At 45.0% G+C, this 27,558-nt stretch overlaps 1 protein-coding gene across 7 annotated transcripts in view; it reads left to right on the top strand.

The window, feature by feature from the left end:
* Positions 1–27,558, top strand: part of RBFOX1 (RNA binding fox-1 homolog 1) — a 2,292,172-nt gene that overhangs the window by 1,298,929 nt on the left and 965,685 nt on the right. For all 7 annotated transcript variants that reach the window (XM_073633001.1, XM_073633002.1, XM_073633003.1 and 4 more), the window contains exon 4: positions 5,869–5,922. In XM_073633001.1, the coding sequence (XP_073489102.1) occupies positions 5,869–5,922 (54 nt within the window). The remainder of the gene's footprint in view (positions 1–5,868; positions 5,923–27,558) is intronic.

Below are 27,558 nucleotides of genomic sequence, written 5' to 3'. Positions count from 1 at the left end.
TAGCTCCCTTAGTGATGTCATCTCTTACATTCACTTGTACATTATTCTTGATATATAGGCATACCCCTCCCCCTTTTTTGCCCTCTCTATCCCTGCAATAAAGGGTATACCCTTGAATGGTTGCCAGCCAATCTTGAGAGCTGTTGAACCGAGTCTCTGAAATTCCAACAAAATCTAAATCCTCCTTGTACAACAGTATCTCTAGTTCACCCATCTTGTCCACCAGGCTCCTGGCATTGATGAACATGCCACGTAGTTTAGACTGGTCGCATACTATCCTCTTATTATGTATTCCGAGATTACAACTAGGATTTTTTACTATACTTACCTTGGGTTTATGTGCTTTAGTCAACCTACCACTAATGCCCCCAATACTACCCTCTGGAATATTTTATGCGCTGACTATCTTGACCTCTGAGCCCTCCCCCCATCACCTAGTTTAAAAACCCCTCTAACTTCTTGGCCATCTTTACACCCAGCTGATCTGCACCCCCCTCATTTACAGTCAGGTCCATAAATATTGGGACATCGACACAATTCTAATCTTTTTGGCTCTATACACCACCACAATGGATTTGAAATTAAACGAATAAGATGTGCTTTAACTGCAGACTTTCAGCTTTAATTTAAGGGTATTTACATCCAAATCAGGTGAACGGTGTAGGAATTACAATGGTTTGTATATGTGCCTCCCACTTTTTAAGGGACCAAAAGTAATGGGACAGATTAACAATCATCCATCAAACTTTCACTTTTTAATACGTGGTTGCAAATCCTTTGCAGTCAATTGCAGCCTGAAGTCTGGAACGCATAGACATCATGACTTGGCCATTGCATAACATTGCACTTCTTTCCCTTAAAAAAACTCTTTGGTTGCTTTCGCAGTATGCTTCGTGTCATTGTCCATCTGCACTGTGAAGCGTCATCCAATGAGTTCTGAAGCATTTTGCTGAATATGAGCAGATAATATTGCCCGAAACACTTCAGAATTCATCCTGCTACTTTTGTCAGCAGTCACATCATCAATAAATACAAGAGAACCCATTTGATTGGCAGCCATACATGCGCAAGCCATGACACTACCGCCACCATGCTTCACTGATGAGGTGGTATGCTTTGGATCATGAGCAGTTCCTTTCCTTCTCCATACTCTTCTCTTCCCATCACTCTGGTACAAGTCGATCTTGGCTCATCTGTCCATAGGATGTTTTTCCAAAACTGTGAAGGCTTTTTTAGATGTTTGGCAAACTCAAATCTGGGCTTACTGTTTTTGAGGCTCACCAATGGTTTACATCTTGTGTTGAACCTTCTGTATTCACTCTGGTGAAGTCTTCTCTTGATTGTTGACTTTGACACACATACACCTACCTCCTGGAGAGTGTTGTGAAGGGTGTTGTCTTCACCAGGGAAAGAATTCTTCGGTCATCCACCACAGTTGTTTTCCGTGGTCTTTCAGGTCTTTTGGTGTTGCTGAGCTCACGGGTGCTTTCTTTATTTTTAAGGATGTTCCAAACAATTGATTTGGCCACACCTAATGTTTTTGCTATCTCTCTAATGGGTTTGTTTTGTTTTTTCAGCCTAATGATGGCTTGCTTCACTGATAGTGACAGCTCTTTGGATCTCATATTGAGAGTTGACAGCAACAGATTCCAAATGCAAATAGCACACTTGAGATGAACTCTGGGCCTTTTATATGCTCCTTGTAAATGGGATAATGAGGGAATAACACACACCTGGCCATGGAACAGCTGAGCAGCCAATTGTCCCATTACTTTTGGTCCCTTAAAAAGTGGGAGGCACATATACAAACTGTTATAATTCCTACACCGTTCACCTGATTTGGATGTAAATTCCCTCAAATTAAAGCTGAAAGTCTGCAGTTAAAGCACATCTTGTTTGTTTCATTTCAAATCCAATGTGGTGGTGTATAGAGCCAAAAAGATTAGAATTGTGTCAGTGTCACAATATTTATGGACCTGACCGTAGGTGCAGTCTGTCCCTTCTATAGTACTGGTGATTGACTGAGAAGTTGGCCCAGTCCTCCAGGAACCCAAACCCCTCCTTACTGCACCAGCTCTTCAACCACTTGTTTACTTCCCTAATCTCCCTCAGCCTTTCTGGTGTGTCTCAATGTACCAATAGTATTCCTGAGAATACTACCTTGGAGGTCCTTTACCTCAATTTAGCTCTCAAGTCCCTAAAATTGTCCTTTAGTACACTCCATCTGCCTCAGACTTTGTCATTGGTGCCAACATGTACCAAGACAGCTGGGTCTTCCCTAGCCCCTCCCAGTAATCTATCCACCAGATCCTTGATGTGCTGAACCCGAGCACCCGGTAGACAACATACAGTTTGATGCTTCAGGTCTTTGTTACAGATTGCCCTCTCCGTCCTTCTAAGAATTGAGTCCCCTACCACCAGAATCTGACTTTCCTTTCCCTTCACTCCCCCCTCTCTTTCTGGAGGAGTTCTTCCCCCAGCTGCTAGGAGAATCCCTCAACTCCAGGAGTGCTGGTTCCTGACTGATTTCACCAATATCACTTAATGGAGTGTACTTATTGGGATGTTCCAGCCCTGGATCAGCCTCCCTGGCACTTCCCCCTCTACCCTTCCTGACTGTCACCCATCTACTCTTTCCTAGTGCCTGCACCTCTTTGTGTCCACCCGCCTCTGTGTTGGCTCCTGTGGGCACATGCCGTGTATGTTTCTAGCTCCCCTTTAGTATGGAGGGACTTCTAAGTGCTGACAGTTGTCTCCCCAGATTCAGAACCTGGGCCTCCAGGGAAACAATGTGCTTACATTTTGCTCAGCAGTATTCGCCCTCGATCTAGGGACGCATACATGCTGCAAGATGTACACCGAGTCATATCTCCACACCCACCAGGCATCATACCTACTAATTTAATGAGGATTGGGGATTATACCCTGTCCAAATTACCTAACAACTAGCTTCCTGACACTAATGCCCCGTACACACGGTCGGACTTTGTTCGGACATTCCGACAACAAAATCCTAGGATTTTTTCCGACGGATGTTGGCTCAAACTTGTCTTGCATACACACGGTCACACAAAGTTGTCGGAAAATCTGATCATTCTAAACGCGGTGACGTAAAACACGTACGTCGGGACTATTAACGGGGCAGTGGCCAATAGCTTTCATCTCTTTATTTATTCTGAGCATGCGTGGCACTTTGTGCGTCGGATTTGTGTACACACGATCGGAATTACCGACAACGGATTTTGTTGTCGGAAAATGTTATCTCCTGCTCTCCAACTTTGTGTGTCGGAAAATCCGATGGAAAATGTCCGATGGAGCCCACACATGGTCGGAATTTCCGACAACACACTCCGATCGGACATTTTCCATCGGAAAATCCGACCGTGTGTACGGGGCATTATACTCAACAAGACAATACACAGGTACTAAATGGTGTTATTATGAAATCTTTCTGGCATGGTGACTGTTTAAAACTGAGCTGCAGAAAGGTGACAAAAGACTTAAAATTATTGGTATGTATGTAATACAATCAAATTAACTTAAAAGTAAATTTCCCTGCTATTTTACAGCACACCCTAAAACATAAATGGCACTGGAGAGGGAGAGGCTAGGCAGGCATTGTTTGCATAACAATACCGGGCCTATTCTGGCATTTCTCTCCTTCATGTAAAAATCATCATTTTTTTGCTAGAAAATTACTCAGAACCCCCAAAACATTATATACATTTTTAGGAAACACCCTAGGGAATAAAATAGCGGTCATCGCAACTTTTTATCTCACACGGTATTTGCGCAATCATTTTTCAAACGCCTTTTTTTGGGAAAAAAACGGTTTCATGAATTAAAAAATAACAAAACAGTAAAGTTAGCCCAATTTTTTTGTATAATGTGAAAGATGATGTTACGCTGAGTAAATAGATACCTAACATGTCATGCTATAAAATTGCGCACAATCATGGAATGGCGCCAAACTTCGTTACTTAAAAATCTCCATAGGCGACGCTTTAAAAATTTTTACAGGTTATCAGTTTAGAGTTATGCCCTGTACACACGGTCGGACTTTGTTCGGACATTCCGACAACAAAATCCTAGGATTTTTTCTGACGGATGTTGGCTCAAACTTGTCTTGCATACACACGGTCACACAAAGTTGTTGGAAAATCTGATCATTCTGAACACAGTGACGTAAAACACGTACGTCGGGACTATAAACGGGGCAGTGGCCAATAGCTTTCATCTCTTTATTTATTCTGAGCATGCGTGGCACTTTGTCCGTCGGATTTGTGTACACACCATCGGAATTTCCGACAACGGATTTTGTTGTCGGAAAATTTTATAGCTTGCTCTCAAACTTTGTGTGTCGGAAAATGTGTGATGGAGCCTACACACGGTCGGAATTTCCGACAACAAGGTCCTATCACACATTTTCTGGCAGAAAATCCGACCGGGTGTACGGGGCATTACAGAGGAGCTCTAGTGCTAGAATTGTTGCACATGCTCTAACGCATGCGGCGATACCTCACATGTGTGCTTTGAGCGGCATTTACATATGTGGGCGGGACTTACGTGTGCGTTCGCTTCTAAGCGCGAGCTACCGGGGACAGGGGCATTTTACTTTTTTTTTATTATTATTTTTTTACTTTATTTTTTTATTTTTACACTTTTTTAACATTTTTTTTTTTATTACTTTTATTCCTATTACAAGGAATGTAAACATCCCTTGTAATAGGAATCTATGTGACAAGTCCTCTTTATGGAGAGATGTGGGGTCAATAAGACCCCACATCTCTCCTCCAGGCTGGAAAGCATGAGATCGGGAAAAAAAAATTTCACCGATCTCATGCTGACAGCCGCGATCGCGGCTTCGTTTATTTCCGAGTACCCGGGAGTGACACCATAACATCGCACCCGGCCCTCCGACGGTCATAGAGATGACTGGTGACCATCTGGTCACCAGTCATCTCTATCGTCAACATCCGGCGCAGGCCGTTTCTTTCTGGCATGGGAGAGCACCGGATGGCGGCTGGGGGGTCATCCCCTCCCGTCGCCTATAAGAACGATCATGTGGCAGAGCTGCCACTATGATCATTCTTATTGTGCACAGAATCGCCGGCTGAAAAGAATGATATCTGAATGATGCATCTAGCTGCAGGCATCATTCAGCTATCACCCCACAAAGTAGAGGTCGTCATTTGACAATAGCCGGGTATTGAAGTGGTTGGCAATTGAGAACATACTGTACTTGCAGATGCTTAAAGTGGAATTCCAGGCTCTAACTAACTAAGCCCAAAACTGCTCCCACTTCCCTTCTAACACCTATACTAACTACCCTGTAGAAGGAAGATGCATTTCTCAGGGGTCTCTGGTCCAGTCACATGATCAGCTCCCAGAGGCGGGTTCAGGGGAGAGGAGGGACAGCTAACAATGGATACCCAATAGTAAGCCTACGAATGACTTCACCGCCCAGGGATTCCATCCATTGCTGGCATTGCTGGGTAATTATAACCATCTTTCTTCTACAGGGTAATTAGTATAGGAGTTAGAAGTGGGTTGGAAGCAGTTTTAGGCGTAGTTAGTTAGAACTTGGAAATGCACTTTAACAAAAGTTTCTGAGCTTCACAGCACATTAAATTTGCATGCAGACAGGCCTCAGTATGTGTAGCAGAAGTGTTGGTATTCTTTGTGTCAAACTGCCTTTATCAGTGTTATAAAGTTATGTATTTGAACTACACAGTGCTTGCATCAGTTGAGGTACACATTCATCCATCATGTTTCAATGTACAGCTTACAGTTGTCAAAATAGAGTAGTGTGTTTTTAATGTTTTATTATGATATTTTTGGATGACATTTTTTTTCTTTCTCCCACAGCAATTTGGTAAAATCTTAGATGTTGAAATAATTTTTAACGAGCGGGGGTCAAAGGTAAGTTATAATTTATGTTTTGTCATGTTTGTCTATAAAGTTGTTTTTGTTATTGGTAGTTGGCCTTACACAGTTACACAGTTAAAAAAAACTTGCTATAAAGCGAGGCTGTAAGATTCTCTTGCTGTGGTTATTGTATTCTGACAGTCAGCAAGAGAATCTTACAGCCTCGCTTTATAGCAAGTTTTTTGTATTTGTATTAGTATAGCTGAAAATTGGCTGCAACTGATTGGAGTCATCAGCTGTTCAGCCGACTATTTTCCATTTTTTATTACATGTTGAAATTATGAGTGGTCTTTTTTTACTGCAGGAACATTTTTCCCAAGCTTGCCTGTTGTAATGCTCTCTATTTCCTTGCTTGCTAAGTCTCCTTTCTGTTTTCTGCAAGTGCGGGAATAACAGCAAGTCTGAACCCTCAGAGCATCCTAACAGGTTCTATAACCTCCTAGGAGACTGGTATACAGAGTGTATGTGCAGGGCCAGCGCCAGCATAAGGCAGCTAAGGCGGCTGCCTGAGGGCTCCAGGAGAGTGGAGGGCACTAAAGCCGAGGGTCTCTTCAAGTGTTTATGCTGGAGCTGCCCTACTCACACCTGCTCAGCACAGCAGATCTTTTACAAGCAGCACAGTGCCGGGCAGAGTGAAATTCAGCTTCCTCCACACTAACTTTCACCTTCTGCTCCTCTCTTCCTGATGAAAGGCAGACGATGGCCTTTCATTTCTGCACATTGGTCCTTTGCTGTTTCTTTCCAAGAGAATCGCCTCCCATGTGGGTGGCAGCAGAACCGCCTCCAGTCCAGCACACTGGTCGGTGAATTGGAGGTGAGTGAGGGGTATGGGAGGAGCCAAGTGAGACCAGGGGGAGGAGCCGGCAGGCACAGTAGCAGGAATGGCACGGATCCTCAGTGAAAGGTACGCACAAGGTACTTTATCGTGTCTGTCTATCCTTTAGGCTGTACACAGCCCGCTGCATGTACAGGTACATCATAAGAACCATCTAGAGATAGAGGAGGAATAGATGGGGACAGAGAAGGGGACAAAAGGACAGAGCAAAGGAAATGGGGACATGGTGGGAGTTATAAAGTACATGGAACAGACAGAGCAAAGGAGATTGGGACAAAACAAGACATCAACAATAAGGCCCTTTCACATGGGACAGACTCTGCTTTGCTCAGCAAGGGGTCTGTCTGCTGATCCCTGATGAGCAGTGTATGACAGGTCTGCATCTGCTCCGCTTAAAAAGGTTATTTTTTTGGTCAGCTCCAGACCACATGTTGACTGCAGTTGGAAGCAAAGTACTGGACTGAACTACGAGGAACAAAACTCTTTCTTTATAGTGATAAAAAACAAGAAAAGGCTTATATAACTGGAGCGATTCACACTGTCCAAATCCGCCTGCAATGCTGATGACTTTTTTTAAAGTATCATAAGGAGTTACTTTAAGACCTGAGATATTCTGAGCTCTGACGAGTGTAACCCCTTGGAGGAGTGTGCCTCACGTGGTGAAGATCTTCGTGTTTGGTGCACGCTTTGACAACCATTTAGGATCACCTGCTATTTCCAGAGTGGAACTCACTAACTGTCATCACATCAAGTTACATGTTTAGGAACATATTCATGTCGGTCTGGAATTTGATGGACTAACATAAGCACTGTTATAACATAGGACAGATGCAGCGATCCAACTGAACTTTCTTATGTTGTTGTTTTGTAGTCTAATATATATACTCTGCATTCAGTGTAGACTATATATACAGTGCATTTGGCAGTGTACAGTATATAATACACTTCAGTTGGTGTACACAGTATATAATACCGTGCAGCCGGTGTACTGTTTCTAATACAGTGCAGGTGGTGTACACAGTATAGAATACAGTGTGTACAGTTTCTAATACACTTCAGGCAGTGTACACAGTAAATAATACAGTGCAGCCGGTGTACAGTTTCTAATACAGTGCATGCGGTGTGCACAGTATATAATACAGTGTGTACAGTTTCTAATACACTTCAGGTGCTGTACACAGTATATAATACCGTGCAGCTGGTGTACAGTTTCTAATACAGTGCAGGCCATCTACACAGTATAGAATACAGTGTGTACAGTTTCTAATACACTTCAGGCAGTGTACATAGTATATAATACAGTGCAGCTGGTGTACAGTTTCTAATACAGTGCATGCGGTGTACACAGTATACAATACAGTGTGTACAGTTTCTAATACACTTCAGGCAGTGCACACAGTATTTATTATAGTTTGTACAGTTTCTAATACATTTCAGGTTGTGTAAACAGTATATAGTACAGTGCAGCTGGTGTACAGTTTCTAATACAGTGCAGGCAGTGTACACAGTATAGAATACAGTGTGTACAGTTTCTAATACACTTAGGGGGCCCTTCAGGTCTGGTATGGATTTTAAGGGGAACCCCGTGCCAAAAAAAAAAAAACGGCGTGGGGTCCCCCCAAAGATCCATACCAGACCCTTATCCGAGAACGCAACCTGGCAGGCCGCAGGAAAAGAGGGGGGGACGAGAGAGCGCCCCCCCTCCTGAACCGTACCAGGCCACATGCCCTCAACATTGGGAGGGTGCTTTGGGGTAGCCCCCAAAACACCTTGTCCCCATGTTGATGAGGACAAGAGCCTCATCCCCACAACCCTGGCCGGTGGTTGTGGGGGTCTGCGGGCGGTGGGCTTATCGGAATCTGGAAGCCCCCTTTAACAAGGGGACCCCCAGATCATGGCCCCCCCTGTGTGAAATGGTAAGGGGGTACAAGTACCCCTACCATTTCACTAAAAAACTGTCAAAAATGTTAAAAATGACAAGAGACAGTTTTTGACAATTCCTTTATTTAAATGCTTCTTCTTTCTTCTATCTTCCTTCATCTTCTTCTGGCTCTTCTGGTTCTTCTGGCTCTTCTGGTTCTTCCTCCGGCGTTCTCTTCCAGGATCTCCTCCGCGGCATCTTCTATCTTCTTCTCGGGCCGCTCCGCACCCATGGCATGGGGGGAGGCTTCCGCTCTTCTCTTCATCCTCTTCTCTTCTTCATCTTCTTCTTTTCTTCTCTTCTTCTCTTCTTCATTTTCTTCTCCGGGCCACTCCGCATCCATGCTGGCATGGAGGGAGGCTCCCGCTGTGTGACGGCGTCTCCTCTTCTGACGGTTCTTAAATAATGGGGGGCGGGGCCACCAGGTGACCCCACCCCCATCTGACGCACTGGACATGACGGGACTTCCCTGTGGCATTCCCCGTCCCGTCAAGTCACCGTGCGTCAGAGGGGGCGGGGTCACCGGGTGGCCCTGCCCCCTGTTATTTAAGAACCGTCAGATGAGGAGACGCCATCACACAGCGGGAGCCTCCCTCCATGCCAGCATGGATGCGGAGCGGCCCGGAGAAGAAGATGAAGAAGAGAAGAAGAGAAGAAGAAAGGAAGATGAAGAAGAGAAGAAGATGAAGAGAAGAGCAGGAGCCTCCCCCCATGCCATGGGTGCGGAGCGGCCCGATGAGAAGAAGATAGAAGACGCTGCGGAGGAGATGCTGGACGAGAATGCTGGAGGAAGAACCAGAAGAGCCAGAAGAACCAGAAGAAGAAGAAGATGAAGGAAGATAGAAGAAAGAAGAAGCATTTAAATAAAGGAATTGTCAAAAACTGTCTCTTGTCATTTTTAACATTTTTGACAGTTTTTTAGTGAAATGGTAGAAGTACTTGTACCCCCTTACCATTTCACACAGGGGGGGGCTGGGATCTGGGGGTCCCCTTGTTAAAGGGGGCTTCCAGATTCCGATAAGCCCCCCACCCGCAGACCCCCACAACCACCGGCCAGGGTTGTGGGGATGAGGCCCTTGTCCTCATCAACATGAGGACAAGGTGTTTTGGGGGCTACCCCAAAGCACCCTCCCAATGTTGAGGGCATGTGGCCTGGTATGGTTCAGGAGGGGGGGCGCTCTCTCATCCCCCCTCTTTTCCTGCGGCCTGCCAGGTTGCGTGCTTGGATAAGGGCCTGGTATGGATTTTTAGGGGGGACCCCGCGACGTTTTTTTTTTTTTTTCTTCCATACCAGGCCCCTGCAGGGCCTGGTATGGAATTTAGGGGGACCCCCATGTCATTTTTTTTTTTAATTTTGGCCGGGGTTCCCCTTAATATCCATACCAGACCTGAAGGGCCTGGTATGGAATTTAGGGTGACCCCCACATCGTTTTTTTTTTTAAATTTTGGTTCAGGGTTCCCTTGTGGGGAATTCCCATGCCGTTTTTATCAATGAACTTCTATGTGTATTGTCGGACCGGCAATGCAATAGCCGCAAGTAGTTTTGAATGGCTTTTTTCCTTCGAAATGTCATTTTGCTGTCAGACTGTTCTAAACACGGGAAACATGCGCCCCTTTACAGGCATACTATAGACACCCCCAGGTATGAAATTTAAAGGGATATTACACTTTTATTGTTTGACTTTAACCACTTCAATACCAGGCACTTAGACACCTTCCCGCCCAGACCAATTTTCAGCTTTCAGCGCTGTCGCAATTTGAATGACAATTGCGCGGTCATGCTACACTGTACCCAAACACATTTTTTATCATTTTGTTCCCACAAATAGAGCTTTCTTTTGGTAGTATTTGATCACCTTTGCGGTTTTTATTTTTTGCGCAACAAATAAAAAAAGACCGAAAATTTTGAAAAAAAACAAGTTTTTCTTTGTTTCTGTTAAAACTTTTTGTAAATAAGTAAGTTTTCTTCTTCAATGACGGGCACTGATATGGCTGCACTGACGGGCACTGATACGGCGGCACTGATGGGCACCGATGAGGTGGCACCGATGAGGTGGCACTGATGAGGTGGCACTGACGGGCACTGATGATGGGCACTGATAGGCGGCACTGATGGGCACTGATAGGTGGCACTGATGGGCACTGATAGGTGGCACTGGTATGTGGCACTGATGGGCACTCATAGGTGGCACGGATGGGCACTTATAGGCGGCACTGATGGGCACTCATAGGTGGCATTGATGGGCACTCGTAGGTGGCATTGATGGTTACTTATGGGTGGCACTGATAGTTGGCACAGATGGGCATGGATGGGCACTGATAGATGGGCACTGATGGGCACGGATGGGCACTGACAGGTGGCATGAATGGACACTGATGGGTGGCACTGATGGCATTACTTGTTTGCAGTGATGCCCCTAAGGGTGGCATTGCTGGGCATCACTGCAACATAATTGTGCCAATCAGTGCCCATTTGTGGGCACTGATTGGCACAGATTTGGCACACTGGGCACATGTGGATGGCCATGGGGTACATACCTGGCCATCCACATGTTGCCCCTTCCCTGGTGGTCCTAGTGGCGATCCCTGGTGGTCCAGTGTGGTGATCTGCGGGGGGGCTGCGCTGATAAACAATCAGCGCAGACCCCCCCTGCCAGGAGAGCCACCGATCGGCTCTCCTCTACTTGCGTCTGTCAGACACGAGTGAGGAAGAGCCGATCAACGGCTCTTCCTATTGACAGCATGATCAGCCGTGATTGGACACGGCTGATCACGTGGTAAAGAGCCTCCGCCGGAGGCTTTTTACCAAGATCAGTGTAGCGGTGTGTCAGACTGACACCCCGCTCCACCGATCGCCGCGATGCGCGCCCCCGGGGGCGCGCTGCGGCATGTTATCCTGCTGGACGTCATATGACGTCCAGTCAGCATAACAGACCACTTCCCGAACGTCAATCCGCTATAGGGCGGGCGGGAAGTGGTTAAGCATTATTAAAATCACTGCTCCTGAAAAAACAGCCGTTTTTAAAACTTTTTTTTGCATTGATCCATGTCCCCTGGGGCAGGACCCAGGTCCCCAAACACTTTTTATGACAATAACTTGCATATAAGCCTTTAATATTTGCACTTTTGATTATTCATGTTCGTGTCCCATAGACTTTAACGGTGTTCGCGTGTTCGAACAAACTTTTTTCCTGTTCGCATGTTCTGGTGCGAACCGAACAGGCGGGTGTTCGGCTCATCCCTATCGGCTACCCCAGTTGCTGAATCGTAAAAAAATACTCTGTCCCACCCATCCACATGCTCAGCATCTAAATGCTAGCTTGGCCAAATTTCTAACACTGCAACTACTGCCTTTTCAGCTTGTAGACTCTGCCCCCTTTCATGAATTTGTGGAATGTGCTGTACCACGGTGGTAGGTTCCAAAACATTTTGTTTCAGGTAAGGCCATTCCAGCTCTCTAAATTTATGTGGAAGGCAATGTTTTAGCCTCGTTGAACAGGACAGTCAGCAGCAAGGTTCATATTACCATGACTCATGGTCCAGCAGGCATGGGCAGGGAAGTTACCTTTCCTTCGTGGCGCACTGGGTAACTCTGCTGGCAGCTGGGAAGGATGAAGGACAGGGTTCAGTGTTGAAGCTTGTTTCACTACCACGCCTCCAAAAAGCTAATGGTGATTCTGCCATGCTCCCCTCCCTCCTCTTCTTCTTCTTCTATGGCCTCTTCTGCAGAATTGTCCTCTGAACCAGCTCGATAAGCACTCAAGGGGCTACGCAAGCAGTCAGGCTTAAAGATGCCATGTGGTTCTTCAGTTGGTCTGCCTAGGGGACAGGAGCCACACTGGGGAAAAGATTCTGATGGCTCTGCAGGGGCAGACTCAAAGGTGGTTGACGCCATGGCAGCTTGAGCCAGGAATGGTTGTATGTGATAATGGCACCAACCTTCTCTCCACTCTCCGACAGAGACATTTGACCCATGTTCCATGCTTGGCACACATTCTCAATTTGGTGGTGCAGCGTTTCTTGACCAGGTACCCAGGCTTACACAATCTCCTGAGGCAGGCCAGAAAAGTATGTGGTAATTTCCAGCGGTCATACAAAGCCAGTGCTCAGCTGGCTGACATTCAAAGGAAATTTGGCATGCCCAATAACCACCTCATTTGTGACATGCCCACCAGGTGGAACTCAAAGTTGGCAATGCTGCAGCTGCTCCACACACAGCAGAGGGCCATCAATTAGTACCTGTGTGAGTATTAGTGCAATGTATACTCAAGCGCTGATAAGTGTAAAATAAATCAATAATAGGAAACCCAAAATAATCAAGCCGCAACCATTCTAAAAGTGATCTGACACTTCACTAGTGAATAATAAAATAAATAATAGTGCACTAAAAATGAATATCCTAATATCTGTGAAAAGTGAGGAAAACATCCATAAATAAATAAAAGTGAACAATAGGTGATATAAGTTGAATAAACAGCAATGGGCATCAAAACACACTTATAATGAATGCTCCCAATTAATCAGTTGAGATATGGCATGATGCATTCACCTACACCATGATGGATATAGTCAGAGTTAATGTAGTGCCCACGGTGTGTGTGTGTGGAAAGCCAAAACCAGTTACTAGATATGTTAATTCAATATCAATGGGTTGAAACCGGAGGACGGAATTGGTGGAGTACTAGAAGGAAGTAGTGCGTGACCCAGGCTGTGCAACCCATTGATATTGGATTAACATATTTAGTAACTGGTTTTGGCTTTCCACACACACACCGTGGGCACTATATTAACTCTGACTATATCCATCATGGTGTAGGTGAATGCATGATGCCATATCTCAACTGATTAATTGGGAGCATTCATTATAAGTGTGTTTTGATGCCCATTGCTGTTTATTCAACTTATATCACCTATTGTTCACTTTTATTTATTTATTTATTTATGGATGTTTTCCTCACTTTTCACAGATATTAGGATATTCCTTTTTAGCGCACCAATATTTATTTTATCATTCACATGTGTGAGTATGGTTTCAAGACAGGGTCAGGGGATCTTGGCCTCTTTTTGCCACGCCAGTGGCTACTGATCAAGGATGCATGCACTATCCTGTCACCATTTGAGGAGACCACAAGGATGGTGACCAGTGACAATGCATGAATCAGTAACACTGTCCCTCTAGTCTTCCTGCTGAAGCACACACTTTGTGGAATCATGGACATGGCACTTGAGGCAGAACAGTGGGAGGAAGAGGAGGACTTCCTTTCCTCTCAAGGCAATCTTTATGTAGATAACATTCCTGTTGGGCCGCCAAACACACAGGAAGAAGTGTAGGAGGAGGATTGTTTCAGCATGGATTGTAGAGGATAACACAGCAGAAGTCTTCAAGTTATGGTTTTCAGTCCCCAGAAACCCAAGGAGTTGTACGTGGCTGGGAGGAGGTAGTTCCTGATAGTGTGATCCTTAGTGACCCAGAGGACTCAAAATCTAATGCCTCTGCAAACTTATGCTGCATGGCCTCCCTGGTTCTGCAAAGCCTGTGAAAGGACCCTAAGATTCATGGTATCAAGGAGAGGGATCATTACTGGCTGGCAACCCATATTGATCCACGTTACAGGGTAAAGTTGCAGAACTCCTTTTGCCTTCACAGAGGGAGCAAAGGATGGAACATCTTCAGGAGGCCTTCAAGAAAAGTTTGTGTAATGCTTTTCCAGACCCTGGGAGGTTACCATTTCCTGGTGCTGAACAATGTGTTTCTGAGGCTTCCTTCAATCATGGGAAGAGCGGTGGAGAAGGTGGCTGGCTGACCAATGCCTTTAAACATTTTTTCAGTCCTCAGAACCAAGGTCTGATAGGTTCAAGCAACCATCGCCAGTGTCTGCATTATATGGTGCAGGAATATCTAGGGGCAAGAGCAGACTTGGAGACCTTTCCAACAGAGCATCCACTGGGTTACTGGGTTTTGAGAATGGACCACTGGCCAGAACTTGCTCAATATGCAATTGAGCTACTGTCCTGTCCTGCATTCAGCGTGCTTTCTGAATGCACATTCAGTGCTGCTGGAGGGTTTGTAACGGATCAAAGAGGGCACCTGTCTACAGACTCCATTGATAGGTTAACATTTATAAAAATTAATCAGTCCTGTATCAGCTGCTATTAAGCTCCTGATGCTGAGGTAACCGACTGAATTTGCTATGGCTATGGAATCCCTTGAAGACTGCTTATGTTGGCTATCCTATCCCTCCTGAATCTTGCTGATGTTAGCTTCCAACAATATTTTTGGTTTAGGGCACCAACAACACCCAAGGCCCAATTTTCCTGCACCTGTTTGACTGGGGCATGTAATTACAATTTTTGAAATAATATTTAACAGCAGGGCCCATTCCTGCACCCAACAAGAGTAGCTGTGAGGGGTTACAGTGTTCTGGCAACACCAAAACTAAAGGCCCAATTTTTCTGCCCCTGTGTATCAGGGGCATGTAATTACACATTGTTTAAATAATATTTAACAGGAGGGCCCATTCCTGTGCCTAACAAGAGTAACTGTGAGGGGTTACAGCAGTGGTCATCAACCCTGTCCTCAGGGCCCACTAACAGGCCAGGTTTGCAAGATAACTGAAATACATCACAGGTGATATCATTTGCTGCTCAGTGATTGCAGTATTCTAGTCTGCACCTCCCCAAGGTAATAAATAAAACCTGGCCTGTTAGTGGGCCCCGAGGACAGGGTTGATGACCACTAGGTTGCAGTGTCTGGCACCACCAAAACCAAAAGCCCAATTTTTCTGCACCTGTTTGACTAGGACATGTAATTACAATTTTTGAAATAATATTTAACAGCAGGGCCCGTTCCTACACCCAACAAGAGTAGCTGTGAGGGGGTTACAGTGTTCTGGCACCACCACCAAAGGCCTAATTTTTCTGCCCCTGTTTAACAGGGGCATGTAATTACAACTTTGGAAATAATATTTAACAGCAGGGCCCGTTCCTGTGCCCAACAAGTGTAACTGTGAGGGGTTACAGTGTTCTGGCACCACCAAAACCAAAGGCCCAATTTTTCTGCACCTGTTTGACTGGGGCATGTAATTACAATTTTTGAAATAATATTTAACAGCAGGGCCAGTTCCTGCACCCAACAAGAGTAACTGTGAATAGGAGTTACAGTGTTCAGGCAGCACCAACAACTAAAGCCAAATTGGTCTGCGGAGTATATAGTGCAGTCTGTATAGTATATTTACTGCAGTTCAGAGTATATAGTGCAGTCTGTATAGTATATATACTGCAGTTCAGAGTATATAGTGCAGTCCGTATAGTATATATATTGCAGTTCAGATTATATAGTGCAGTCAGTGTAGTATATATGATACAGTGCAGGGTATATAGTGCAGTGTACAGTATATAATATAGTGTATTGAAGTGGTTAAGGGGAACCCCATAAGAGAATTAAGAAAAAAATGGCATGGGTTCCCCTCCAGTCCATACCAGTCCCTTTGGGTCTGGCATAGATTTTAAGGGGAACTCCACGCCAAAATTGAAGAATAATTGGAGTGGGGTACACCCCAAAATCCGTACCAGACCCTTATCCAAGCAAGCAGCCTGGCAGGCCAGGATAAGTGGGGGGATGAGCGAGCGCCCCCCGTCTGAAACATACCAGGCTGCTTGACCTCAACATGGGGAGGGTGCTTTGGGGTCCCCCCCAAAGCACCTTGTCCCCATGTTGATGGGGACAAGGGCCTCTTCCCCACAACCCTGGCCATTGGTTGTGGGGGTCTGCGGGCAGGGGGCTTATTGGAATCTGAAAGCCCCCTTTAACATGGAGCCCCAGATCCCAGCCCCCCTTAAGTGAATAGGTAGGGGTACATTGTACCCCTACCCATTCATCAAAAAAAGTGTCAAAACCACAATACACAGTTTTTGACAAGTCCTTTATTAAAATGAATAAATAAATAAAAGTGTCCCGTAATATCCACCCATCTTCAATTACGGCGCCAACGGACCTGAAAAATAGAAAAAAAACTCAGCCTCGATGGGAGGCGTCCCGCTGACCACTGTCTTTTGGCTGTAATAGCTGCTATATAGGCAAGGGCGGGGCCACCTGGTGACGTAAGCAAGTGATTGGCATGTGCTGTCAGAGGGGGCGGGGTCATACGGTTGTGTCAGCTGGTGGCCCTGCCCTTGCCTATATAAGAGCTGTCACAGCGAAAAGATAGCAGTCGGCGGGACGCCTCCCATGGCGGAGTATTTTCATTTTTTTTTCTAATTTTCAGGTCCGTCGGCGCTGCAATTGACGATAGATGGACATTGCTGGACATTTTTATTTTTTTACATTTTTTAAAATAAAGGAACTGTCATATTGACCACATTGGCCCCATAAAGAATGAGGAAGGAAATATGGTTACAAAGGATGGGGAGATGGTGAAGTTATTGAATTTATTCTTCTCCCCAGTCTTTATGAGGGAATCGGGGGGCTTCAGCAACCAAAACTGCAGTGTTTATCCTCATGACACATCACAGGAAGCACCCTCATGGCTAACAGAGGACAGAATTAGAAATAGACTTGGAAAACGTAACATTAATAAGTCACCGGAACCAGATGGCTTTCACCCGAGGATACTTAGGGAACTCAGTCAAGTAATTGCCAGACCATTGTTCCTAATTTTTACTGACAGTCTACTGACTGGAATGGTAACAGCTGATTGGAGAAAAGCCAATGCAGCACCAACATTTAAAAAAGGGCCAAAATACATCCCTGTGAATTTCAGACCAGTTAGCCTAACATCAATAGTATGCAAGCTCTTAGAGGGGATGATAAGGGACTATATACAAGATTGTTTATTTAACAGTAGTATCAAAATCAACTCTACTACATTATAATTCCGACAACCTTGTCTAGATTCGTTATGTTTAGTTCAATATAATATTCATCGGTGGAAAGAAAAATAAAATAGAAGAGAAAGAAAGAAAAATTAGAGAAAAGGAGAGAAAGAAAAAGAAAGATAGGAACAAAGCAGAGCAAAACCCTGCCATACAGTGCCTCATCATATATACTGTCATATATCCCATAGGGGCTGTCTCTTTTTATAGTTCACACTTCCTTGCATGCATATAGTTTCTATACAGTAGTCAAGTCTACCTCAACCCAAGAGTAACCTATCTTTAATTAATTGGTGCGGGGCCAAACCAGAAACGTCTAACCACGCTTGCCATATGGAGAGGAATTTTTGTGGAGCCTTCCTATGTTGGTAAGTAATTTTTTCTCTTATTAGGAGCCTGTTCACGCTGTCTATCCATTGCCTTCTGGTGGGAACTCGCGGGGTAATCCACAACTGGGCAATTAGTTTCTTCGCTATGTATAGTAGACGAATAAGCGCTATACGTGTAGGTGGGGGTGCTAGCTCTTCATCTATTCCCCCCCAGTACACAGACCACTGGAGTTCTCTCAAGAGGTATCATATATACTTCTGAAATTGTGTCCAGTACTTCCTTCCAATATCTGAATAGCTTGGGGCATTTCCAGATTATGTGGAGTAAGTCTCCATGATCCCGTTCACATTTTGGGCACAGGGGTGAGTCCCTAATTCCCCACCTATAAAGTTGAAGGGGGGTTCTATACGCCCTATGTAGTAGGTAGAGGTGTGAAAGTTTCTGGGATGCAGAAATTGATACCAGGGGGGCATTCATAAGGCATATATCCCAACTGTCTCCGTCCATTTCTCCTATATCCTCCTCCCACCGCTGTCTGCATGGTAGTCTAGAGGGATCTTGTATTCGTGTTATAAGTGTATTATAGCATCTAGATATCATGCCCTTTTTAACTTCATCCATAAATACATCTTGTATAATCGGATGTTCTGTTTGTTGGGTCCTGACAGTTCTATTCTGGGTTTGTAAGGCATGTCGCAGTTGGAGGTATTTATAAAAATTATTGCGTGGGATCCCAAACTCTGTCTGAATCTGCTGGAATGATTTAAGAGTGTTATCTTGGTATAATTGTGAGATATATTTGATGCCTGCTTCCTCCCAGCTCTTGAAGCCTTTTAGTTTTTGTATTTCTTTCAGTTGTCTATTTCGCCAGAGAGGTGTGCTGGACAGAAAGCCCATGATGCCTATTAGTTTTTTGACATAGGCCCAAAGTGAAATCAATAATTTAACCGTAGGAGCTTCCGGGTCTAAGTGCAGGAATCCCGCCTCCAAATTTGCCAGTGCTGAATAGCCATTGTCTTTTAGTATTACAAGTCTACGAATCGGGTCTTTCGGATCCAGCAAGCCCCATCCTCCTAGTTGTTGTAGCTGGGAGGCGAGATAATATATCCTGGGATGAGGGACTGCAAGTCCCCCCTCCTCTTTGCCATATTGTAATGTTGATAGTTTTATCCTCGCTATTTTTTTTCTCCATATGAGTTCTCTGAATTGGGTCTCTATTCTATCGAACCATTTTTTAGATATCCATACCGGGGAATTGTTAAAAATATAGAGCAGTTGTGGTGCCCAGACCATTTTAATAAGGTTAATTCTACCAACAACAGACAGGGGTAGTTTACACCAGGCCCTGCTTTTTTCCCGGAATTTAGCTAACAAGGGTGTTAGGTTCTGTTCAACATAAGTGGCTGGGTTAGGGGTCACCTGGATCCCTAGGTAGCGGAATGAGCTTACTTGTTGTATCATCTCTGCACCTAGTGGTAATGGGGTGTTCAGGGGGTCAAGCGGCATCAGCACTGACTTATCCCAGTTAATGGAGAAGCCCGATAATTCCCCAAAGTCCTTAATGAGGGACATGACTGTTTGTAGTGTATCTTTTGTGTCTAATAAATAGAGCAGGGTATCATCTGCGTACATGGACACTATGTCTTTATTCATACCTCTTTGGAATCCCGCTATTCCAGAGTCACCTCTAATTTTTGCTCCCAGAGGTTCCAGAGCCAAGGCAAACAGCAGGGGTGACAATGGGCACCCCTGTCTGGTGCCTCTAAATAAAGGAAAAGGTTCTGAAAGTTCCCCATTAATCCGTATCCTGGCTGTGGGCGCAGCATACAAAAGCTGTACCATTCGAATAAATGTATCTCCCAGTCCCATGTTCTGCAGCGTTTTCCACAGGTAAGGCCACTCAACACTGTCGAAGGCCTTAGCTGCATCCAGTGAGAAAATTGCTCTATTGCCTGTATTGTCCACTGGGAGCTGTAAGTTCAGGAATAATCGTCTTATATTTTGGGCCGTGGATCTCGTGGGGATGAACCCGGATTGGTCTCTATGTACTATTTTATGAATTACTTTGGCCAATCTGTTTGCTAACATCCGAGCCAGCAACTTGATATCAGATGTGAGCAATGAAATGGGTCTATAGGATCCAGGGGAATTCGCATCTTTACCCGGTTTTAATATAACAATAATGATCGCCTCGTTCATCGAGCTGGGCAATGAACCCTCCTTTAATGCCTCATTGTAAACTTTCAGTAGTGTGGGGAGCATGGAGTCAGCGTAGCGTTTGTATATCTCTGATGGGAGACCATCTATACCTGGTGCTTTATTGTTTTTAGTTTGAGATAGGCCGATATCTAGTTCTTCTGCAGTTAAAGGGGCATTAAGCATGATCCTATCTTCTATTGGCAGACTGGGGAGTTCACAGCTATCTAAGAAGTCTGTTATTGCACTGTCAGTGGGTGTAACTTTAGAAGTATAGAGATCAGCATAGAAATCACCAAAGACCGTCAGGATATCAGGATATTCAGATCGCCCTGTGCGTCGCAGATGGCGGAGATGAGAGAGGACGATTGTTGAGACCGTGCCATTACTGCAAGCATATGACCAGTCGTCTCCCCCTCTTCAAAATGTGATTGTTGCAGAAAAAAACGTTTGTTCTCCACCAGCTGCAACGCCAGTTGCTCAGACATTGTCTGTGCACTCAACCATGCCCTCTTAGTGTCTCCTGTGGGGTCATTAATATAATCGTTTTCAGTCTCGGTGACTCTATTTCGTACCAATAGTTCCCAAGCCTTGGTGTCAGTTTTAATCCGTGATATTGTTTTGATAAGTTGTCCTCTCAAAAAGGCCTTCGCTGCATCCCAGACCACCCCCAGCTTAGCCGTACCAATATTATCCTGTAGAAACAGTGTAAGTGCTCTGCCTATAGGGTCTGGTTCGGCAAACAGCGAGAGCCAGAAGGGATTAAGTTTCCATATTGGCCGTCTGTATCTACTTGGTAATGAGATGGTCACCCAAAGTGCCGAGTGGTCAGATATATGCCTGTCTGCATAACCAGATTCCTCTATTAAGTGTAGCATCTTGTCATTCCCAAGGCCCAAATCTATTCTGGATAACCCGTCATGTGAGGCTGAGTGGCAGGAGTATTTTTTATCGTTTGGATGTCTGGATCTCCAGACATCTATCAGCCCCGCTTCTTCAAGTATTCTGGCAAAGGGGGTACTACCTTTCACCTAAGATGTGCTAGCAGTAGGTACAGGAAATTTATCCTTGAGAGGATTTTAAAAATTATTGTAGTCCCCCATTGCCAGTAAGAATACTTCTGGGTATTGGGCCATAAAACCTGCCAGGTGTCTGATAACCTCTGAGTTATACGGTGGGGGTATATAGATGCTAGCAAGAATACATCTAAGGCCTGTAATTGAGCATAGAAGAAAAACATATCTACCAGCCGGGTCAATGCGTTTTCTAATGCAATTGAATTGAATATCTTTTCTGAACAGTATACTTGCTCCCCTTGAGTAAGAGGAGTGGGTTGCATGAAACTGGTTAGTATACAATCGTGGACTAAGGCTGGGGGGAGGGTCCGCAGAGAAATGGGTCTCCTGTAGGCAAACCACCCCCGCATTCAGCGACTTGAGATGTCTAAGGACCGCCACTCTTTTAACTGGATTTCCCAGTCCTCTGACATTCCAAGTCACAATGGTCAATTTAGCCATCCCCATCTTGTTTCTGGAGCATTGACCAGGCCAGCATAACTCTTATCAGACCTCCTAGGTTATACAATAACATATTATCTGGAAGGGGGGGTGAGCCCCCTCTCCCCAAATCATGCTTGGTTACTCCTTTCAGAGAACATTTAGGTATCTGTAGACATGGAATCATGTTGCAAGGCAAAGAGAAATATACTAGCAGGTTAGTGTATAAGTACAGAAGACAGTAAATTGTTGACTTAATGCATGTTACTCTGTATGGCAAAAATCTAAAGGTCAGCAGTTCGCACAGCCACATGGCTGCAGTGTTAACTTTTCCCACACAACAGGTGTGGGGGGGGTAGAAGCCTTGAAAACTCCTAGTTAACCAGTAGGTTAGTTCCCGTAGGGGTTTCACAGCTACGGTAGGCACGTATTTCTTCATTAGTTGCAGACAAAAATGTGGGAAAAAAAGGGGGCAGAAGGAACAAAAAAGTGGGGGGGAGGGTGAAACAAACAAATAGTTCTCCTCGACCGCCTGAACATCGGATATGAGAGTAGGAACTGTCCTCCTTAAACAACAATCTTGAATCTTGAGGCCTCCTCATGGCCCAGGAATCTATCCCAGCAAAAATAGACCGGGTCTTGCCAGGTTATTGCATGTCTAGGACTTATCGCTTAAGCAGGGACATCTCTTTGTGGTCTGGCAGCTTTAAGGGCCCTATCCTCACGATCTAGCCATTGAGCCGCCATGTCCGGGCGTTCAAAAAAGCGGGTTTCCCCGAGTGCGACCACACGAAGGCGGGCAGGATATAGCATCGCATATGGCAAGTTAAGGTCTCTTAATCTTTGTTTGACATCCATAAACTTTGCTCGCTGCTTCTGGAGTTCAGCCGAAAAATCCGGAAACAGGGAAATTTTGGAGTTTTCAATATTCAGCTTACCTCCCATGGTTCTGGCTTTAGCAAGGATGGCATCTCTGTCTTTGTAGTTTAAGAGCTTAAACAGAAAAGCACGAGGGTGATTGCCAGGGGGTAGTGGACGAGATGGCACTCTATGCGCTCTCTCCACCGCAAATAGTGGAGAGAAAGCTTCTTTTCCAAATGTAGTGAGGAGCCATTGTTCGATGAAAGTGACCGGGTCTTTACCCTCTATCCTTTCTGGGAATCCTAAGGCGCGTACATTGTTGCGGCGCATGTGATTTTCCAAATCATCTAAGCGCGCTGCATGCTGATCTGTAAGATGGCAGTCATACTTTAAATCTCTCTGCATGGGTACTAAATCATCTTCAATTACACTGACCCTGCTCTCCACTGCAGCTGTGCGCTCTCTTAGCTTTTGCATATCCTGTCTCACAAAGGATATCTCAGCCTTAACACCTTTCACTTCATCAATCAGGGTTGAGATGGATCTGTTACATATAGTCACTGCAGAGAGAATGTCTCTGAGAGTGGGTTCTGCATTATCCAGGGGCATGATTGGTGTCTGGGTGCCCTGATAGGAATGTGATACTGTACTCACTGCGGCCCAGTCAGCAGGGGATCCAGCGCCATCCTCCAGTGGAATAGTGTTATCCATCTCCAGCTGGCTTCCTTCTTCTTCACTGAGGTCAGATGTGGGTGATGGTAGTTCTTTTGATGATTTATTGCCAAACAGGAGTTTCTGTGCAGCCTCCTTATATTTTTCCTTTTGTGATCGCTGTGGCAAAGCGCCATCTTGGGCCTGTGCTGCGGGCGGGCCGCCCCCATCCTTGCCCCGTTTTGGCATGTTTTGTGGCCGCAAATCGGTCGGGTGAACGGGTCTGTTGAGGCCCAGATAGCGTGCGGTTCCGATCGGAGGTATCAGCGGGCTGGATGGGTGATCCAAAGGATGATTACCAGGATTTTCGGCGGAGCTGAGGAGAAGTGCGTCCTGCTACATGCACTGCCTGGCCACGCCCCCATACAAGATTGTAGTAATGAAAACGGTATCATTAGCAGTAATCAGCATAGATTCATGAAGAATTGTTCTTGCCAAACCAATCTATTAACCTTCTATAAAGGAGGTGAGCTGCCATCTAGAAAAAGGAAGGCCCATAGATGTGGTATATCTGGATTTTGCAAAAGCATTTGACACAGTTCCCCATAAACGTTTATGGGGAATTCCCAGTGGTGTCTCTGAAGGGTTAAATGAAACCTGGAGAAGCAGCCTTCCAAAGGGGGATATACCAGCCGTCCAACAGGGAGATATTAGAGATGCAGGACCAGGTCAGCAGCATTTACACACTGGAGTTGTTTTCCCCTATATCTGATGCTTATTACTGCTGACCTGGTCCTGCATCTCTGATATCTGGTAAGCGCATTCAGTGTTTTTTGGATGAAGTTATATAGGATAGATTATACTATTGGAATTCTACACTCATTGGGATTTCATATATGGACATTTGATACTTATTTATTTTGGATTCATCTGGAATCATTATTATTTATTAGTTTTACCTATTGCGCTGCACTTATTTTTTAATTTTATGTAACTATGTAACTATAAAAACTGTGTATTGTGGTTTTTACATTTTGACTTTTTTGGTGAATGGGTAGGAGTACAATGTACCCCTACCCATTCACATGGGGGGGTTTGGGGGCCCCTTGTTAAAGGGGACTTTCATATTCCATTAAGCCCCCCGCCTGCAGACCCCCACAACCAATGGCCAAGGTTGTGGGGACAAGGTCCTTGTCCCCATCAACATGGGGACAAGGTGCTTTGGGGGGAACCCCAAAGCACCCTCCCCATGTTGAGAGCAAGCAGACTGGTATGGTTCAGGGGGGAGGCACTCACTTGCTCCCCCCCTTTCCTGGCTTACCAGGCCATTTGTTTGGATAAGGGTCGTGTATGGACTTTGGGGGGGACCCCATGATGTTTTTTTTTTATTTTGGCATGAATACCCCTTAATGTCCATACCAGACCCAAAGGGCCTGGTATGGACTGGGGGGGACCCACGCCAATTTTTTCATTGATTTTTATCTATTTTGCCGGGGTCCGGCAATACATTGCAGCCGCAAGCAATTGTAAATTACATTTTTTCCTTTAGAAATGTCATTTTGCTGAGGCACAGTAAAACACATCAAAAAGATATGCCACTTTAAAGGCAGACTAAGGTGACCCCCCATATTTAAAGGAATATTTCATTTTTATTGTTTCACTTTAAGCATTATTAAAATCACTGCTCCTGAAAAAACATCCGTTTTAAAACTTTTTTTTGCATTAATACATGTCCCCTGGAGCAGTACCCGGGTCCCCAAACACTTTTTCTGGCATAACTTGCATATAAGCCTTTAAAATTAAAACTTTTGATTTTTCACATTCGTGTCCCATAGACTTTAATGGTGTTTGCAAGTTCGCACAAATTTTTTGTCTGTTCGCATGTTCTGATGCAAACCGAACCAGGGGGTGTTCAGCTCATCCCTACTGCTTACCAAAAAAATGTGACCTTTTAAACTTATGAGGTTACATGTGCTTGCCATCTGCTGGATATTTGCAGGCACTTCACTCAAAAAGTGACAATGCATGTATACGCAATGATAAAACATGCTATAGTGCATTGCCAGGACATACTGTGCTGCTTTAATAAAGTCATGTACTGACATCAAACTTTACTAAGATAAAGAGACAAATTGTTTACTTGTCCTGGTATTGCACTAGAGCATGCTTTATTCTTTGCATGAATGAAGTTGCTTGTGGTTGGTGCCAGACCAAGCTACCATACCTACAATGTTGCTTTTTCAGCAAAGTGATTGTAAATATTTAGCAGATGACAAGCGTATGTGACCTCATAGGTTTAAAGAGGAGGTAAGTCTTCCTCTTTAACTGTACCTACAGATAAGCCTATAGTAAGGTTTATCAGTAGATATTGTAAATATCTCCTAAACTTGCACCGTTTAGGGGATATTTACTATATGCGCACTGAAAGAATGGCCTACTCATGCCATTTCTTCAGGTCCCGTGCTTGGCAGCACCTGTGCGCATGCATGGGAGTGATGTCATTGCGGCTCCGGCCAATCACAGTGCCGGCGCCTGCGAACACAGAAGTAACTCCGGGAAAGATGTCGGTGGTGTCAGCGGTGTGCCAGCACTGCTGCAGGGCATCGTTCTAAGGCAGTGATGGTGAACCTTGACACCCTAGATGTTTTGGAACTACATTCACCATGATTCTCATGTACTCTGCAGTGTAGTTGAGCATCATGGAAAATGTAGTTCCAAAACATCTGGGGTGCCAAGGTTCGCCATCACTGTTCTAAGGTAAGTATTTCATAATGAGCTAGTATGCGTTTTGGAGGTTTACAAACTCTTTAAGAGGTCACATTTTTTGGTAAGCAAATGGTATGTGCTTTGTCTTGCTGATTGTACACTGAATTTGGTGCAAACAGCTTGCATTGGATATGCACAAATTTATCACAGCACAGTTTTATTGGATTTTTTTTTTGTGTGTGGAATGTATGTTTTATGCTTATTATTTATTGTACTAACACTTTGGAATGTACATATATTATTCTCAATATCTATCACACTATAGCACTTTATTGTGGTACACACATATGTAGACAGGAGAAGAGCTCCTGTAAATGTTCCTGCTTCACGCCAGCTCTATTCTGCATATTTGCAGTCCCAAAGCCAGGCGATTATTAGACAACTCAGCTCCACCTGACTCAGGAAGCATGGTGAGAACTGTGACATGCATTGTGCTTGGCGCCTGTTTCCATTAGTTTGAAGAAGACAGGAGGGAGGGGGAGGAAGGACCAACAGCCTGCCTGAGCCCCAGCCAGCCTGCAGTGCCCTACAGGCCACCTTCCCACAGTGCCCTATAGCCAACCTTCCCACAGTGCCCTACAGCCTGCATGCATGGAATGGACAATGATGTAAGAGGGAAGTGTGACTGGGGACCATAGGGTAAGGGAGGAGTGAGGAGGACATTGATATAAGGGGGAACTCTGCAAAATCTGGTGTAAAGAAGAACTCAGAGCCCTCTTTCATCATAGTTACCTCTTACAGTGTAAAGGTAAACTCTGCAGATTCTGATTAAAGGGCTCATTCAGACAGGCACTGATTCCTGTCCTCCAAGCAGAGCTGCTGTCTAGTCTAGTGCATGCAGACGCAACAGCTGCTTTCAGATTTATGCATCTGCTCCTGCCCACATGTCAAATTGACATGTGGACATGCGATTTTGTCTGTGCAGGCAGTATGTCTGTCTTCATTTCTATAGGCTGCCTGCATGCAGCTCCAAAGTGGATGTATGTACAGCAGACAGTTGCTCAGTATAGGGAACTGATCTGAATGAGCCCTAAGGAGGAACTCCAGGGGCTCTAATGTAAGGGGGAAATTTGCAGACTCCAATGTATGGTTGGAACTCTGCAGACTCTGATGTAAAGGGGGCTCTGGAAACCTTGATTGTAAGGTGGGAATGTTGAGGGCTTTGATGTAAAGGGGAACTCTGATGTAAGGGGGCTCTGGGAACCTTGATTGTAAGTAAAGGATGCAGGGGAACTCTTTTATAAGGAAAGACTTCTGGGGATTTTTTTTCAGGGAAAAATATGTGCACTCTAATGTAAAGGGGGACACACATGTACAGAGGGGATGCTGGGGACTTCAATTTAGGGGGAATTCTGTGGACTCTGATATGAAAGGGAGGCTCTGGTGTAAAGGGGGAAAACTGGAGACTCTGAGGTAAGGGAGCACTCTGGGGACACTGATGTACGGAGGGAATCTGGCCATCTGAGATTCTAAAGTGCAAATAAAGTGTATGCCATATGGGGGCGGGGGTTGCATTGTGAAGGGGAGGGGGTGGTGGAATGACAGTGGGAAGGGGGGGTAACAAAATGCACCTTTGTCTAAGTAGATGAAAATCCTTGCACCGGCCCTATGTATATGCAGGAAATTAGGGAAATATTCAGAAACAGGGAAAAAAGTGACTTAGGTGACACTATTGCCAAGATCTACTGGATGATCTTTCAGTT

Source organism: Aquarana catesbeiana, linkage group LG06 (assembly GCF_042186555.1).
Source record: "Aquarana catesbeiana isolate 2022-GZ linkage group LG06, ASM4218655v1, whole genome shotgun sequence".
NCBI classification, from domain to species: domain Eukaryota; kingdom Metazoa; phylum Chordata; class Amphibia; order Anura; family Ranidae; genus Aquarana; species Aquarana catesbeiana.
Note: the sequence above shows the minus strand (reverse complement) of the source record. Positions and strands in the feature narration are given on the sequence as shown.